General features: G+C 38.0%; 1 protein-coding gene across 6 annotated transcripts; it reads right to left on the reverse strand.

Annotated features, from left to right (window-relative positions):
• Positions 1 to 368: 368 nt before the first annotated feature.
• Positions 369 to 14,673, reverse strand: si:ch73-347e22.4 (uncharacterized). 6 transcript variants are annotated; one of them, XM_051670494.1, is made up of 6 exons: positions 14,506 to 14,673; positions 9,996 to 10,059; positions 9,805 to 9,875; positions 9,474 to 9,707; positions 9,100 to 9,405; positions 369 to 8,985 (listed from the first exon to the last, which is right to left on the reverse strand). In XM_051670494.1, the coding sequence occupies exons 2-6, from the start codon at positions 10,000 to 10,002 to the stop codon at positions 625 to 627; spliced, it is 8,979 nt and encodes a 2,992-aa protein (XP_051526454.1). In that variant the 5' UTR covers positions 10,003 to 10,059; positions 14,506 to 14,673; the 3' UTR covers positions 369 to 624. The 6 variants fall into 6 exon arrangements, with proteins under 6 accessions (XP_051526454.1, XP_051526453.1, XP_051526451.1 ...); XM_051670493.1 differs by having other exon boundaries at positions 12,815 to 14,673; XM_051670491.1 differs by having other exon boundaries at positions 9,805 to 10,059.
• Between the last annotated feature and the right edge of the window lie 1,608 nt (positions 14,674 to 16,281).

The following is a 16,281-nucleotide window of genomic DNA, read 5'->3' on the forward strand; positions in this document are numbered from 1 at the left end:
TATTACAAAACAATCAAGTTGGAATGTGTTGAAAATAACATTAGATGTAACACTGGAGGACTGGCAGGTTGTGGGGTTATGCAGGTTTTTGTACAGCTATTTACAGATTCTTATAGGGCCTGATTTATATATACAGTATATGATCCTGATATATATATATATATATATATACAGTGTATATATATATATGCATCATCAAAGATTAAATCTCAGATGCTACCAAACCTCTCGCTGAAGGCACATATAGAGATATCTAGACAATAATGGGCAGCACAGAGATGACTGAGATAAGGCAAAGTGTTATCTAGGAGTGGATAGAGGGTATTTAAAAAAAATGGTTAAAACATTTAAAAACAAATGAACCTGAGTGTTCAAAGAGCATGTCAGAAGGAAGAATTGTGGTAATGCTGCTTTATCACCAATGGTTTTTGCCCAGAATGACACTTTTAGCCAATATCTTCTTTAAGCATGCAAAAAGTACACAACAGTAGAATTGTGAAACATAATAGTTTCAAACATGTCAGTGAGCTCTTACAACAACATCATGATTTTAAAGCAGGCATATACAGAAAACATAATCTACCTTTCAACATTAATGAATGATAAAACAAACTGTAATAATGATCAATGTACATATGTATCCCCCATTGCATGAAGTATGTAATGCTCATAAAGACCCAAAACACTGGTCAGTTTTTCAGTACAATCTACACATTCAAATCTCTCCTCTGACTCCTCTTCAGTAAAAGAAGTTTCTAGCTCCATGTCAACACTTGTCTCTAGAATCGTATGCTTTCTCTGATAATTGCAGCTGTAATTACTTTCATCCTGGATATTATCGTTTGCTATCCCTTTAATGCTTTCACTTGACTTTAAGTTAGTAGTGTATTGACCAGATGTGGTCTGAGGTAGATGTGTGCTGTCTGATTGAGTAGTGACTACAGGGCAATCATGCCTAGATCCTTCAATGTTGGCTGATGGGTTTGAATTTGGAATTTCAGGACTGGTATTGTGAGAATCTGAGATCTCGTGTTCATCAGAATCCAAATTAATCACTGGAATTCGTTCTTTGGATAGAGGACAATCTTGCCCAGATCCTTCGCTGTTGACTGATGTGTTAGAGTTTGGAAATTCAGGACTGGTATTGTGAATGACTGAGACCTCGTGTTCATCAGAGTCCAAATTAATGACTGGAATTCGTCCTCTAGATTGCTGAGGGGTCACATATAGCCTATCAGGATGGGAATAAGCATAAAGGCTCTTATCACTGGGTATGCCATCAAGTTTGAGGTTCGATATGTGATTGGTGCAAGTAAATGGTGTGATAGATTCTGTGTCATTATGAGAAGAATCTGAAAATTGTGAGGTAGACTCAACTGCTGGACGGACTTCAGTCTTTGCGAATCTGGAATGGCATATCTGATGAGCATAAAGTAAGTCCCCAGTTGAAAAGCTAGCTTTACATCTCTTACATTTGTGGGGAAAACTGAGTGGCTTTGATGGAATATCAGGGAGTGGCGGTCCATTTAAACTGGTGTGGGTTTTCAAGTGTTCTTGTAAGGCTCTTGTATTCGTGAATGAGAGATTGCAAAGGAGACAAACATGAGAGGTAGCACCGTTGTGCAGAAGACTGTGCTTGATTAAGTTTCTTAAACTACTGAAAGTCTTAGAACAGACGTCACATTTGAGACTTTTACACAGTTTATGAGACTCACATTGGTGAGCATGTAAGCCGTCCTCCTGGATGAAGGTTTTTGGACAGAGAGGACAAGCATATGGTCTCTGCCCTGCATGGTCAAACATATGCTCTTTGTAGGAGCTAAAGAAATTAAACTGCAGATTGCACTGTGTACATGAGTAACAACGGCCTTTAAGACGATGGCATCGTTGATGCAACCATAGTTTATTCCACCTTTCAAAGAACTGTCCACAATGTGCACAAGTATATCTGAAACCAGGAGCATGTGTCTGCATATGAGCACACAAAAACCGGTAACGCTTAAATCGCTGACCACAGCGTGAACACTGAAACTTCCAAAGACTTGGAGAGATTTCGATGCATTCTAGAGAACTATCAAAAGAAGTACAGCTGGTTTCAGAAGGAGTGGGTGATTTGGCAATTGGGAGTTCGATAGGTGACTGGTTAGAATGATTTTCAAGATGGTATGAAAGGTCTGAGGCTCTTGTTTGTGTAGATTCAAATTCTGTAGATTGAGGGAGTTTAGTAAATGGTTCTACGCTAGTCTGTGGGCTGGTCAGTGTTTGGGAAATCCGCTGAAATTCTGTACTTGGTAAACTCTGAGATGAGGTACACTGTAAACTGTTCCCTGAAATACTATGCGGTTCAGGGCAAGTTTGGGTGACACCTTGCATGATTTCTGAGAGTGATGCACCACAAGTCTTCTCCTCCCCACTTGACTGGCAGCACACCTCACAATGAACAGTTATCTCAGAATCCTTCTCATAACTCTGTCCACAAGAGAAACAAAGGTATGGGGAAGAGCTGGTGTGAGTCTGAAGATGAAGAGTGTACTGGCACCATTTCTTTAAGAGCTGTTTGCATATTTGGCACTTGAAGAAAACTGGTGTGTTCACCTGACCAACAACTCCTTGACTTACAATGAAGCCTGCAATGTCAGAGTTTTCCTCAGCATTTCTCCTTGCAATGCACATTTTGGATGCTTGATGCGTCCTAAGTGCAGACAGGGCACTGAAAGCATGACCACAGTGACAACAGGAGAAAGGTGTCTCACCTGTGTGGCCCTGAGAATGCATTTTTAGTGCCTTCAGCTGGTCAAAGCCTTTTCCACAAACAGAGCAAGCATACGGTTTAACAGGCCAGTGGATTTTTTCATGAACAGCGAGGCTTGAAGGTTTCCAAAACTTCTTCCCACAGTCTTTACAAGTCATGGGCTTCTCTACTTCATGAATCTGCATGTGACTCTGCAATTTGACTTGGTTTACAAAGTTTTTGTTACAAAACTTGCAAATAAGGCACCTAAAATTGTCTCGGGTCTTTGAAGACGCATCTGATGATATATCTCTTTTGCTCTTATTGTCCTTCTCAGGTTGATTTTTTACTTTTGATTCTTGCAGGTGAATTTTAAAATGACATATCAAATCTTCTCTATGCAAGAACTTTTGGCTACAGCAAGGACAGGGAAAAGTGACATGCTGCTTATGTACATTTCGGTGTGAATTTAGTTTAGACAGCTGAGCGAAGGTTTTACCGCAAAACCTGCATTTGTAGGGTTTTTCACCAGTATGAATGCGTTGATGAATGACATATGCTGTAATGTGCCGAAAGGAAATGCCACAGTATTTGCAAGTGAGAGGTTTTTTTCTTTTTTCTTTAGGCTGGGATCCCATTTGCTTGTTATTAGTAAACTTGTTATATATTGCAACATGGCCATCAGCTTTCTGTGCTTTAGAGGGTTGAAGTACATCAACCTTATTAGCACTAGTCTCAGGTAAGTAATCAGATAATTTTTCCCCTGACATTTCCATACTCAGTTCTGTATCTGCTTCTTGAGTACATTTCAGCTCAGTATATGCTTTGATTTTTGTATCCAGATGAATTCGTTCTGTTTTGTTATTTTTGGATTCTGTTTTTAGCCTTTGAAGCTCACCATGTTCAGTTACTGGATCAGCAAAGCATGGCTCTTTAATTTTTTGTCTTTTTCGACCATGTTTTTCTTCATTCAGTTCTTCAGGTACGTTTTGCAATCCAACCATTGTTGCCTTATTCTGAAAAGTCTCCGTAGCTGCCGACACAACGTCTTTGTCTAAGAGCTTTCGTTTTTTCACATCTGGGACAGTCAATGATGTTTTCAACTCTACCTTCTTGAACACTTTTGTGGAATTTTGAGGTAGGTGAGTTATGTCAGTTTTTTGAAAACCTTGGACTGTGCCACTGTTCCGTCTGGATGCTCTACTGGATTCTCTCAAACATGTTAACTCCAGGTTTCTTGTTGGTCTCTTAAAATTCTTCTCTTTTTTAGATCCAGTTGCAAGGATGATCTGTAAAGGAGTATTGTTTGTTTGATCCGTAACACTCTGAGAGAATTCTGTGAGATCTGCACCCAATTGTTTCGTAACAGTTACATTTTTCTTTTTCACTGCTTTTCTCTTTACAAGTGGTCGAACAACCTTTTGCTTCACTGGAGTTGCAGCTGCTTTGACAGAGTTTTCTGTGTTACCTTGCAATGAAGAAAGATCTGAGATCTGGATAGGTGATGTGTTATCATCTAAATGTGCTACAGATAAGTTTAGTTTCTTACTTTTAATTGGGGAACGTCTTCCTCGGTTTGGTGACTTTTGCTCAACACTTATTGAAATTCCATGGCCAGTATGTTGGCCTTCACAATCAACAGTGTACATGGAACTGGAAAGAGTCTCTTGTTGTCTTGCAAGACTATCAGTTACGTCTGAAGAGACTGTGCTATTGAACTGGGTTGACAAATTTTTAAACACTGGGCCCGAGTTTATATTTTGTATGCGGGTTGATTTTCTTGAAATGAACACATTTGACTTCAGCACTGCTTCTTCTGTTATAACTGCTGTATTCGATGAGTTATCAGACAACGGAGTCTGAGGGTTGTTCTGAACATCACAGGCAATTTTTTTATCAGAAAAAATATCTCTTTGTTCCTCATCTTTAACTCTTCGAGTTAACAAGCCTGCCATTTTCCTCTTCTTTTTTCCAGTTTTTCGATTCTTTGTCTTTTTGATTCTCTGAGTTTTTGGGGCTTTGAGATCTTTAATTGTCTCCTGTTTGATTGTAATATCTTTTTGATCAACCACGTAACCATCTTCTTTAGGCCACTGTGATCCTTCCACATACTGAACATCAGATAATGTACAGAAATCTTGCATGGCTGTATTGGTATCCATGACACCTGCCTCATCTAATTGAGTTTTTATCTCAGTTGTTTTGCAAGTTTTCCCAAATTCTCTAGAAGACAACATTTCTTGAGACAAAGAAACACTAGCCAGTCCATGTGTTTCTGCAATTTGCTTAGGTTGTTTTAATTTCTTCTTAGAAATCTTCCAATTCTGGTCACAGCTGTCTGCTTTTAAAGTTTCAAAATTCTCTGAGGCTAACTCACTCAAAACAGAAGGCAGACCTGACATTTGTTCTTCTCTGTGAGCCAGCTCTATGATATTTGCTGTTTTAGGGGAGCTATTACTTACTTTTTGCTTCAGCAATTTTTTCCCCTGTGCTTTCTTTGTCTTCTTCAGTGACCTCTGTGGAATTACAACATCTTCGGCAATGACAGAAATAGGGTCTGCTGTTGCATCCTTACACAGAGATATTGGTGAAGGCAAACCTGAAAGTGCTGACAAAACCGTAGGATGTTCAGCATGGTCCTCTGATTGAACATTTTTTACATGTGTTTTTCGTCTAGTGGCCTTTTTTGTTGATCTTTTTGTCTTTACTGAGTTCTGTTGGCTGAGAACATCTGAATAATCAGTTTCTGTGGCTGACGCAGAATCAGCTGGATTTCCAGTAGCTGGAGAAACAAGTTCATTCAAATGAGAAGTTTCATATTTATCACTAGCTGTGTTCGAAGGTTCTTTTGAAGCAAGTGTTTGTGGAATTCTGAAATTTCTTGCATGTGGAGGCAAAATGCTGGTATCAGATTCTGAATGTAGAGTCAAAGTTTCTTGATGGGGCATTGTTTGGTCAACTGCGGGTATATGTACTGCTTCACCTTGAATATCAGACATTTTCTTTTTATTATATTTCTTTGGTGTGAGTGTAAAAATAGCTGAAACACACTCTGATTGCTTCAGAGAGGTTGTAGAAGTCTGCATGTCCAAAGGAGCAGTTGGATGGTTATTCTTCACACGCTGCCTAATTGCCTTTTTCGCAGGTTTGGTCTTTTTTCTTGACTTTTTCAGCGTGCTACTTAGTTTGACACTGCTTGAAGAGTCAATCCTTAAAGGTGAAATAGAATTTTCCTGTTTTACAGTGGCTGATAAAGATGTTTCTTCAACCAAATTATCATTTAGGTGAATGTCACTTATCTTGTTTCTAGTTTTAGATTTTGAAGGTATTGCAGTAACATCTTCCTGTTGTGAAAAAGTTTGGCTGATAGTGGACATTTGTGCTGTAATATGTTTATCTTTTTTTTTCCTTTTACTTGATGTCTTTTCTGTGTTCTGTTGGCTCAGAACATCTGAAGAGTCAGTTTCTTTAGCCGACACAGTGTCAAATGGATTCCCATTTGCTGAAGAAATTGGTTCAATCAAATGAACCGCTTCATAGCTCTTGCTTACTGTGCTATGAGAAACTGTTTTGGCAAGTGTTTTTCGTGTTCTGAATCTTCTTCTATTTGGTGACACAATGATGGCATCTGATTCTGACAGCAGAGTCAAAACATCTGGCTGAGACATTTTTTGGTCAACTTCAGGTATATGTACTGCCTCATCTTGAATACCTAACCATTTCTTTTTCCGTGATTTTTTTTTTGTGGTAAGCACAAATGGAGGCTCAACTTCAGTTCCAGAAAAATCTTCGTGCTTTAGAGAAGCTGTAGAAGTCGGTATAAGGGCAGTATCACAGTCATCATTTTGATCCTTTCTAGTAGTCTTTATAACAGGTCTTTTTGCTTTCACATTACTTTTTCTATTGGACGCCACCATGTTTCCTCTAGATTTTGATAATGGTGAGGGAATATCCTCTTGTTGGAACATTGTTGGGAAGACTTTGAGTGTATTTTCTGCCTTATTTATATCTTTTTTCTTTTGTCTTGCTTTCTTTGGATTATTCTGAGGGCTTAAAATGTTTGAAGAGTCAGACACTGAGGTTGAAACAGAATCTGTTGGACTCACAGAGTCTGGTAAAGATATATCCAGAGTAGTTGCAGACTTTTCATTTTTGACTCTAGAAGCCCTTACCGTAGGTCTTCTCGTCTTCTTATGCTTCTTTACATTGTGGCCCACTAAGTCTTCCTCAAGTTTTGAAATTGTTGTGGGAACATCCTCAAGCTGTGATTCAGTTTTGCAGATGTTGGGTGTTGAATCACATTTGCCTTGTACGGTTTTCGGAGGCTGATTTTTTGTTTGCAAAGTTTTCTTGCTTCTTAATTTCTGTGCCTTTTCTGGGCTGCACTCACCAGTACTGGTCTCTAAAATAGAGATGGCCTGTTGGTTTACTGATGCACTCTGTGCTGCATTATTCACTGCCTTCACAGCACCCAGGATGGTGTTACTGACCTGAGAATGTGATGAATAATCCTCTTCTGGGGACAAGCCAGTGCTTTGGGACAGACTTTGACTGCTCTGAGCAGCTGAGTTTTTTGCTTTTAAACATAACCTTGTAATTCTATTTTTCTTTCTGGAAGCAGATTTTATGACAGAATCTGATATTTTAGCCTTATTATCAAAAAAATCATTTTGTCTGATACCTGATGTGACTTTTTCATCAGAGAAGCTATGACCTAGTTTTTGTGAGGTCTCTGTCTTATCTGCCTTATCCTCAAGTTGCTCATATTGTGAAATTTGCAGTTGTGAATCACATGGTGATTTAGTACCATCAAATGACTCTGCATGACAACTTAAAACATTTTCATGTCTCACTGACATAATTTTCCTTTTCTTAGGGGGTTTTCTTCTACTCTGTGGGATTACATCATTTTTAATTAAGTCCTTCTCTTTCAATGCAGTGCTGTCATGATCAGCCAAGGTACAGTTTCGATTAGCTTCTTCACATCCAGTTGTGCCTGGTTTAACAGCACTATCTGATATTTCTGATCCATACATAGAACAGTCACCTACTGTAGTGGATTTCTGTCCAATTAATTCCTCAGGCTCTGACTTTTTTCTTTTTCTTAGTTTCCTGTGCTTTTGAAATGCGTTCTTTAGGTTATGTTGAGTGGAGCAATCAATCCTTGAGCTGGGGGAAGGTAAAGCTGCCTGTACATTCTCAGCACTTGGAAGATCACTGATTTCTGCAGTATTGTTAGGAAATGTCTTTTCCCTATTTTCAGAGCTTTTTACTTCTATATATGGGTGGTATGTCCTACTATCAGTAGACACAGGAGTTAAGGACAATGCCGTCGCCTCATTTTTTGAATTTTTCTCTTGAAAACAAAGCTTATTTAAGTTGTCACTTTCCTCTTGTTCTGTTTGGGAATCCTTGCATTTGTGATCAGTGTGCATTTTTTCGAAAACAGCAGGTAGGTCTTGAACTATCTCTGCGACTGAAGAAGAGTTCTGAACTGGAAAGGAAACAACTGCAGGGACACATTTTGCTTTGACCTTTAGACTGAGTTCAGCATTTTCAGTGTTAATAGATGCCTCATTTTCAAGTTCTTCAGGCACAGACAGACCCCTTTCAAGGGTCTGTTCTTCTCTTGCAAGTCGGAGTTTTGAATTTTCACATTCAACCACAGCCAGATTAAAAATGCTGTCTGAGTCTTGAGAAGGTACAAGATTATGCACTTGATTTTCCAGTTCACTGATGAAGTTTGGGGTGGTGGGTAGACATGATGAACGTGGTTTGATAAGTGTAGTGTCAGAAACATGCAAATAAATTTGGTTTACCCTCTCATCTTGCACATTATGGTTTAAGGGATGAGTCTGGAAATTAACTACAGTTTTTCCATCTGTAACCTCTTGGAGAATGCCCTTTTGAAGATTAAGATGATTAAGACCATATACAGTTGAACTTTCAGGGAAGGTTTCATTATTTACATTCATGCAGTTGTCCAGAGTTTTTCTAGGGCTGCCATCTTTGCATGACAGCCCATGTACTTTTTCTGTCCTCAAGAGGGTGTGTTCAACAGACTGTTTGACCAAAGGAATGCCTGAAAACCCTTCACATTTCATATTACCTTTTGATGAAGAAAAAGGAACATATGAACTCCTGTTAAATCCTGTTAATGCAGCTGGCTCAGGTACTCTGATACCAGTCAGTCCAAGTTCCTCTTTTCTTGTAGATGATCCATAAGCAAAGATATTTTGCTCCTGGTTTTTCCCCTGGGCAAATATAGAGGTGACATTAAATAACTGTTTTAAACTTTGATTGCTTATTTTACATGCTGTTTTATAAAATACAATTTTTTAATTTATTTTTTTTATATTAAAACCTACCATTTCCAGAACATCTTGCTGTTTGCTTATGCCATCTGACAACATTGTAACAAAGCAATCCTGATCTCCTTTCACTTCTTCCCCATCCAGTTTCTCCTTTGGTCTGGAGTCTGCTATCTGACAGTGTTTCTTTAATGTAATTTTTTCATCAGTTTGAGGTGTTTTATAAACAGGATTTAAGTCCACTAGGGGGGCACAGACATCAACGGCTAAACTCTGTTCCATTTCCATTCCATTACTCATCTCTAGAGCATCTTTGATGACAGATGTCCAAATAGGGGGGTTTCCTGGGTCCAATTCTTGGTCCTGTGAAAAGACATACATTATTGACTGCCAAGTGACATTGACAAGTTACATTCAGTTTTTGCACTTACATTCAATGTTTGCATTCTCTCCACTGCTATGTTTTCACCATAATCCTCTTCAGTGCCACTTTTGAGAAGACAACGATTATCAAGGGAATAGGAATATCTAACAGAGTTTGTTGTCATTGCTGAGGAAGGTTCATGATAATCTGGCAGCAAAGCCTTAAAAGCACCACTCATACAAGATGACAGTGGTGGCATGGATTCTCCAGCAGCAAAGTTGCCTCCTATCATGTCATGCCCCTACAAATAAAGAGGGAAAAGGTATTAGTTTAGAGATGAGGGGCTGGATGAAACCAAATATTTCTGCTACTAGCGTTCCAATTGATATACCACCTACCTGTGACTGTGCTTGTGGCCAGGTACTGTGAGGGAACCGTTCTGTTCTTTCTCCATAATTCCCTGCAGTCCCTACTTTATCACAATTTGAAGGAAAATAATTACTGTAACATACCTCCTGGCCTTCACCTGGTGTATTATAGGGAACCTTGTTCCTATGCTTTCCATGCCATTTCCATGGTGGAAACTTGCCATCCATGGTATCCGAATTGTTGATGAAAACTCTGAATTAAAATGCACAACTCTTATACAATGGCTGTAAGGAAAAATAAAAAATAAATCATCAGTTATATATAGTCATGTTTAAGTAACCATGGTTAGAAAAAACACTGAACCTCATCAATACACAAAGCTTTTCCAATGTTAAAATACTTTTTCCTATCCTAGTTTAATATACAGTGACAACTATAAGCCATTTGTAGGTTGATTTCCTCAAAAACTTTTAACATTGTTTCTCTGTGGCACTATAAAAATTGCTCTGTTTGTCTGAGCGGCTTGTCCAGCCAGACACAGCAACATTAGGCCGTGTGTCCACCAAAGCACTTTTTCCAGCGTATTGTTTTCAATTGTTTGCAATGGGAGCACCGCGTATTTAAAAAAGCCAGCAGTGTGTCTATTCCACGCTACGCTTGCCATTTTTTTCTGGTCGCCTAGAGTTTAAAATTTTTCAACTTTGGGTAAAACGCAGCGCTCATCATTGTCACTTTTTACCCAGCCATCTAATCACAGTGGAGGAGGGGCGGGACAAATACCACACTGGTAAAACTGAGCAACCATCACATCCTACTTGTACAACGATTGAACAACAATGGACGAGAAGATTGCTGGTCTCTGAGTATTCATCTCTGTACCAAATGACATTCCCGGACTACCACAATATAAATATGAAAAATATAATGCTTCAGCCTTCCCTTCATCCAGAGCAAGGGCCAGAGCAAGTACTCTTCCTTGTGCTGACATTTTTACATTCAGTACTTGTTACACAAACTATCTGCGAAATTAGGTACTTGCAGCACATTACTTCCTTGGATATTCCGTATCATAGCAACCAAAGCGTCTCAGCTGAAAAAACGTTGCGCCTCCAAAGAAGAGCACCTGGCATTTTCAGCTGGTGGACACACAGCCTTAGACGCTTTTCCACAATTAGACCGAATGGTTCTAGTTGCAAAACGTATTATTTTTCAGCTGTGGTGGTTGTATGCACTTAACATATACATCAGTTTTGCAGCAGCGTGAGGTAAAAATTGAAGCGAGTGCGCTATGGAGGATGATTGCATATTCCAGTTTTTAGGAATGCTTTTTATCCTGGTTTTTACTCTGCTAAAGCACAGAAAAGACACGTTCCATGTCGCATAAAGGAAAGCCAAGAAAAAAAGGCGAGAGTTTTACCATCATTTCAGCTAAAAAGGACATTTATTGACAAAATATATAGTAATATAATGACATGATTTTTAATGAGCTAGCTAGCATAATCTACCTCCCTGAAGAAAATGTAAGCATGTAGATTTTTTTTTTTACTATACTAATTAAACAATCATCATAAAATCATGAAGATACATCAAACAATAATTCTTTTTTTTTATTTATTTTTTTTTTTTATAAAATTTTAACCTCACCATACCAAACTTTGCAAGCTACCTAGAAACAAATGAGTTACCTTGGTGTTTGGCAAATTGACAATCATGAGTCGCCACGTACTAAAGCCATTCCACCAGCACAGTTGAGCCTGATTAAGCACGGTAAGCTTACCGTAACGATAAATCCGGGCTGAGAATGGTTTGTAATCGTGCCATGCCGAACCGTGCTCAAGTGGAAATGCTACTGGAACCGTTCCTCACCATGCTTAGAACTGTTCGGCTTAATGGTAGGAAAGCAGTTATTGACTCAACCTGGTATGAGTTGGGGCAGGACTATCTGTTTGTTCGATCAACGACAGATAGGGGAAGAATTTAGAAAAGCTTTTTTTTTTTTTTTTTTTACAATTCTTTTTTATTTTAATTAAATAACAGACATTACAGTATTTAGCTTAAAGATTTGAAGCTTCCTAAAAGCAAAACACTAATTAACACAAAAATTATTTTTTTTTGCTTCCATTCAGAAAAGGTAAAGCATGATATATGATACAAGCCACCAGATGAAGTGGCACATTTTTCTAAAGGAGCATATTTGTTAATGGATGTAAATTCCATTTAATTCTTAATTATATTATTATTATTACTTTACGACATAATTAATCCTAAAATTGCAATCTGAGCATTTTTTAGGATTGTGTTCCTCTAACTCTTGCTGCATATTTTACGTTATTTTGTTCTCTTTGTTTGTGGTAGTAAAAACGTAAAGTTAAATTAAGTAAATTACGTAACATTTTGCCTGAATCTTAGGACATTTTTTTTTAACCAAAATGATGAGCATTATCTGTTATTTGGCATTATTTTGGTTCCCTGTGACAACAGTATAAAATGTGGCAGGACCATATTCAACTAAATTATGCAGCTAGGATGCTGAGAGTTGCATCGGCCTTATTTTCCAAACCTAAATCTCAAAAAATTTTGTGATACTCATTCAGCTGGTGTAATGTCTTAATTTTTCTTCATAGATTAAAAAAAAAACCTCCTGCCTTTTCTCTCCTGTATGGACAGTGTATCACTTGAATGCAGCTGTGCCTTCAAACACTAGCTCCATTTTTACTGCCTTCATGTGCTATTGGAATTATCCTACTTCCCGCTTCTGAAGTGGTAATTACGAGTATGTCACATTCAAGTGCTTTGTTGCCGGAAAAAACATTCATGTTTTGGCCTGTGTGATCCTGCCCACTGCCCAGTTCCCAATAGTATTTCGACACCCCGGGTTGCCAGATTTGAAACAAGTTGCAAACACAGCGCGCTGCAGCCATGGAAGCCAGCAATACATCTAGCTAACATTGACAGAGTTATAAAAAATCCACATGAGCTGGTTTATAATTTTAAAACAATAAAAACATTGCATACGTATACATTAGCTGATCAACTTACAGTGTAAGGCTCGTCGCTTGCCATTGTCAGTTTGCTCATTCCTGTTGCGTGTCCAGCGTGAGCTTCGAGTCTGGGGAAGAGGGGTGAGGGAGACAACGCTCTCCAATATTTTTGAATTTGGACTGCAGTACCCATTTTAAACGCTTGATTTCAATGTTACATATTGCTCCTTTAATTGTCAAATAGAAACTAGACAAATTGGAAGAATCCACTTCTCCAACCACTGCCCCATGCACTAATGTAATACTACACAAATACCGAAGGTTTTAAGATCTGTCACATACCCTTTCTCTCTCTTTCTTTTGCACGCACGCACACTATATCCCACTCAAACACACATGATGAATGAGTGTCCCACTAACCAACAGATATTTGTAGAATATGTGATTGGTTCTTAAGAACGCTAATTAATTTATTTTAGCCAGTCCCAACTTTCTGTTCGTAAAGTTACGGAGTCGAACAAAAGAGTCGATTCCTGAGTCAGAATCGAGGAATCGACTCTTTTGGAGTTGATTCCCCATCACTAACGATAATTCCGATAGCACGTGAAGGCAGCATAAATCATGGCAGTGTTTAACTAAAAGAAACGTAAGAATATAAATCATCAAAATGCTTTCCTTCACACTTGTGTGGAAAAATTAAAGGTAAGAAAGGCCATTGACTCAACAGTTGAGCGACAATACAAAACAAATCATGGTTTGGCAGATGGAAATGACTGTCTTTACTGACGCATGAGGTGTGTTGATATCCTTTAATTTTGACAAAAGTCTCCATAGAAATCTTTAAGTGTCCAAGCCCCAACATAGCTGACATGCTGATTTTACTTGGGAAAAACTTGGTACTTGCATACACACGTAGTTGCAAAAACATGAATGAGCATTCATTCATTCTTCATTCATGTCCTATCATCATAGTATCTCAATAACATGGAGTAAGAAAATAGCAGACATCCAAATTATTGACACTAAGCAGTATATGTTATTGCAAACAGACAAATTAATTCTTTATAAAATTAGGTCAATACATTTATGCATCTTGAGTAAATATTTGTTGATATCAACTTCCTGTAAACATTTCCATTTAATGCTGTCTTGGGTATAAAGGATTAACAAACACTGAAGAACAAAAATGAACTGACAGAAATGTAGACCCGGACTAAATATGCCTACCAATAAAATTGATTCCTCGTGTGATTACTTTGATAGTGAGTGCAAAATAAAAAAATGCCTCACCGTATAACATTTTTCTTTTTTTTCATGATGCTGTTCATGTATGAGATAGTATAGGATAAATGTTAATGAATGCCACTAAACAAGGAAATACAATAAAACATTCCTAAATGGTGTTCACTACTAGTACACGAATAATAGAAAAAGCCGCATTATTGACAGTACTATTGCAGTATTGGGTTTTGTTAGAGAAAGCGTGTTTGTTGTTAATGTCGGGCTAAGCCTCACTTGAAGCTTCGCTAGCTGCATGCTAATTCATAAACTAAACATTATAATATTTAAATGAACATCGTAGCCAACTTGGTTTATTTGTACGCTCTGTTAGAAATATCGGCCATCCTTTGCTCGATAAACAAAATCTTACAGCAGTCCAGGTAGGCCATTTTGTAGAAAGAAGAAAAAACATAGCTAAGATTTCCCGTCAAGCCGCGCGAAGAAAACGCATTGGGCTCGTGCACTTACCGATTAATCCTTTGCGCGCGGTCATTTACCTTTGACTGATAGGACTGTTAATATCAGAGTGACATTTCAGTATCAATAAAAGTATCGTTCGATGCTTTTTCGTGTTTAATAACACTGTTTGTGTTCCTCGTGGTGGTCTGTTGTGGGGTCCTATGATGTATCCAAACACAACATCCGTAAAAGACCGGAAGAGCGAGAGGTTTCGTCTGGGAGGTGGGAGATTTGCTGTGTTGCAAATGGGAGTATGTGGTCGCCTAAACTAATGTTGGTAATGGGAAACAGCCTCTAATACGCAGACACATAAAAAAAGTTAGCTCTGAGATGTTATACCAATATTGGTGTATTGTCTTGATATGTTGTACAGACCTATTCATCACTTAGTTTGCACACACACACACACATTTTGTTTTATATCATAGAGGGGCCTTTCCATAGACTTCTATGGATTTTATACTGATCTAACGATACTTTCTATCCCCTAAACCTAACTCTCACAGAAATCTTTTTGCATTTTTACATTTCCCTCTTGGGGAACTGGCTGGGCTCTACAATGTAGGTGATCTCAGGTTTTACTATCCTTCTGGGGACATTTGGTCCCCACAATGGAGGTTAAACCTGTACACACACACATTGTTTTTTAATTGATGATGGGGACTTTCTAGTACCTTCTGTTGTTTATGAACTGATCTAATGACATGTTCTACCCCCATAACTTTACCTCTTACCAAACCAAACTAAACCAAACCTTCTCATAACCCATTTATAGGAATATTTCAGGTTCAATTCAAGTTAAGCTCAATCGACAGCATTTGTGGCATAATGATATATACAAAAATTACTTGTCCCTCCTTTTCTTTATAAAAAGTAAAAATCTGGGTTACAGTAAGTCACAATGGAAGCAAATGGGGCCAATCTGTAAATGTAAAAATACTTAATGTTAAGTATAGCCACAAGACGTAAACAATATGCATGTTAACATGCTTTTAGTGTGATAATATCGCTTGCTAACATTTTCTGGGTAGAGGCATGTCCAATTTTACAACCTTGTTGCCATGACGACATTACGCTGTAAACCATTTTAAAGCTCAGATCTTTAACAGAAGTATTAGGCTAATGTAAGTGCTTTAAAAAAAATTATAAGCTTCACACTGCTGCTTTTAAACCCTCCAAAAATTGGCCCTATTCACTTCCATTGTTAGTGCCTCACTGTAACCTTGGTTTTTTTATTTATTTATTTATTTTAAGAAATGGAGGGATGAGTCAAAATTATTTTTGTTGTAATCAACGTTATGCCATAAATTCTGTCGATATAGCTTAGCTTGTATTGAACCCGGAATATTCCTTTAAGACATGGTTTAGTATTTTTATAGGCTGTTTTCCTGGTGAGGAGTTTTGTGACTGTTGGCTGATCTCCATATACAGTTGTGCTCAAAATTTGCATACCCTGGCAGAAACTGTGAAATTTCGGCATTGATTTTGAAAATATGACTGATCATGCAAAAAAAAAAAACTGTCTGTTATTTAAGGATAGTGATCATATGAAGCCATTTATTATCACATAGTTTTTTGACTCCTTTTTAAATCATAATGATAGCATAAATCACCCAAATGGCCCTGATAAAAAGTTTACATACCCTTGAATGTTTGGCCTTGTTACAGACACACAAGGTGACACACACAGGTTTAAATGGCAATTAAAGGTTAATTTCCCAAACTGGTGGCTTTTTAAATTGCAATTAGTGTCTGTGTATAAATAGTAAATGAGTTTGTTAGCTC

This window comes from Myxocyprinus asiaticus, chromosome 34, assembly GCF_019703515.2.
Source record: "Myxocyprinus asiaticus isolate MX2 ecotype Aquarium Trade chromosome 34, UBuf_Myxa_2, whole genome shotgun sequence".
Lineage (NCBI taxonomy): Eukaryota > Metazoa > Chordata > Actinopteri > Cypriniformes > Catostomidae > Myxocyprinus > Myxocyprinus asiaticus.

Excerpts from the sequence above, each read along its gene's own strand:
- si:ch73-347e22.4 (XM_051670491.1), bottom strand. The coding sequence starts at position 10,002 with ATGGATGGCAAGTTTCCACCATGGAAATGGCATGGAAAGCATAGGAAC. Across the intron at positions 9,708-9,804 it reads GGCCACAAGCACAGTCACAG|GGGCATGACATGATAGGAGG; the intron begins GTAGGTGGTATA and ends CTTTATTTGTAG. Across the intron at positions 8,986-9,099 it reads AGCAAGATGTTCTGGAAATG|GGGAAAAACCAGGAGCAAAA; the intron begins GTAGGTTTTAAT and ends ATATTTGCCCAG.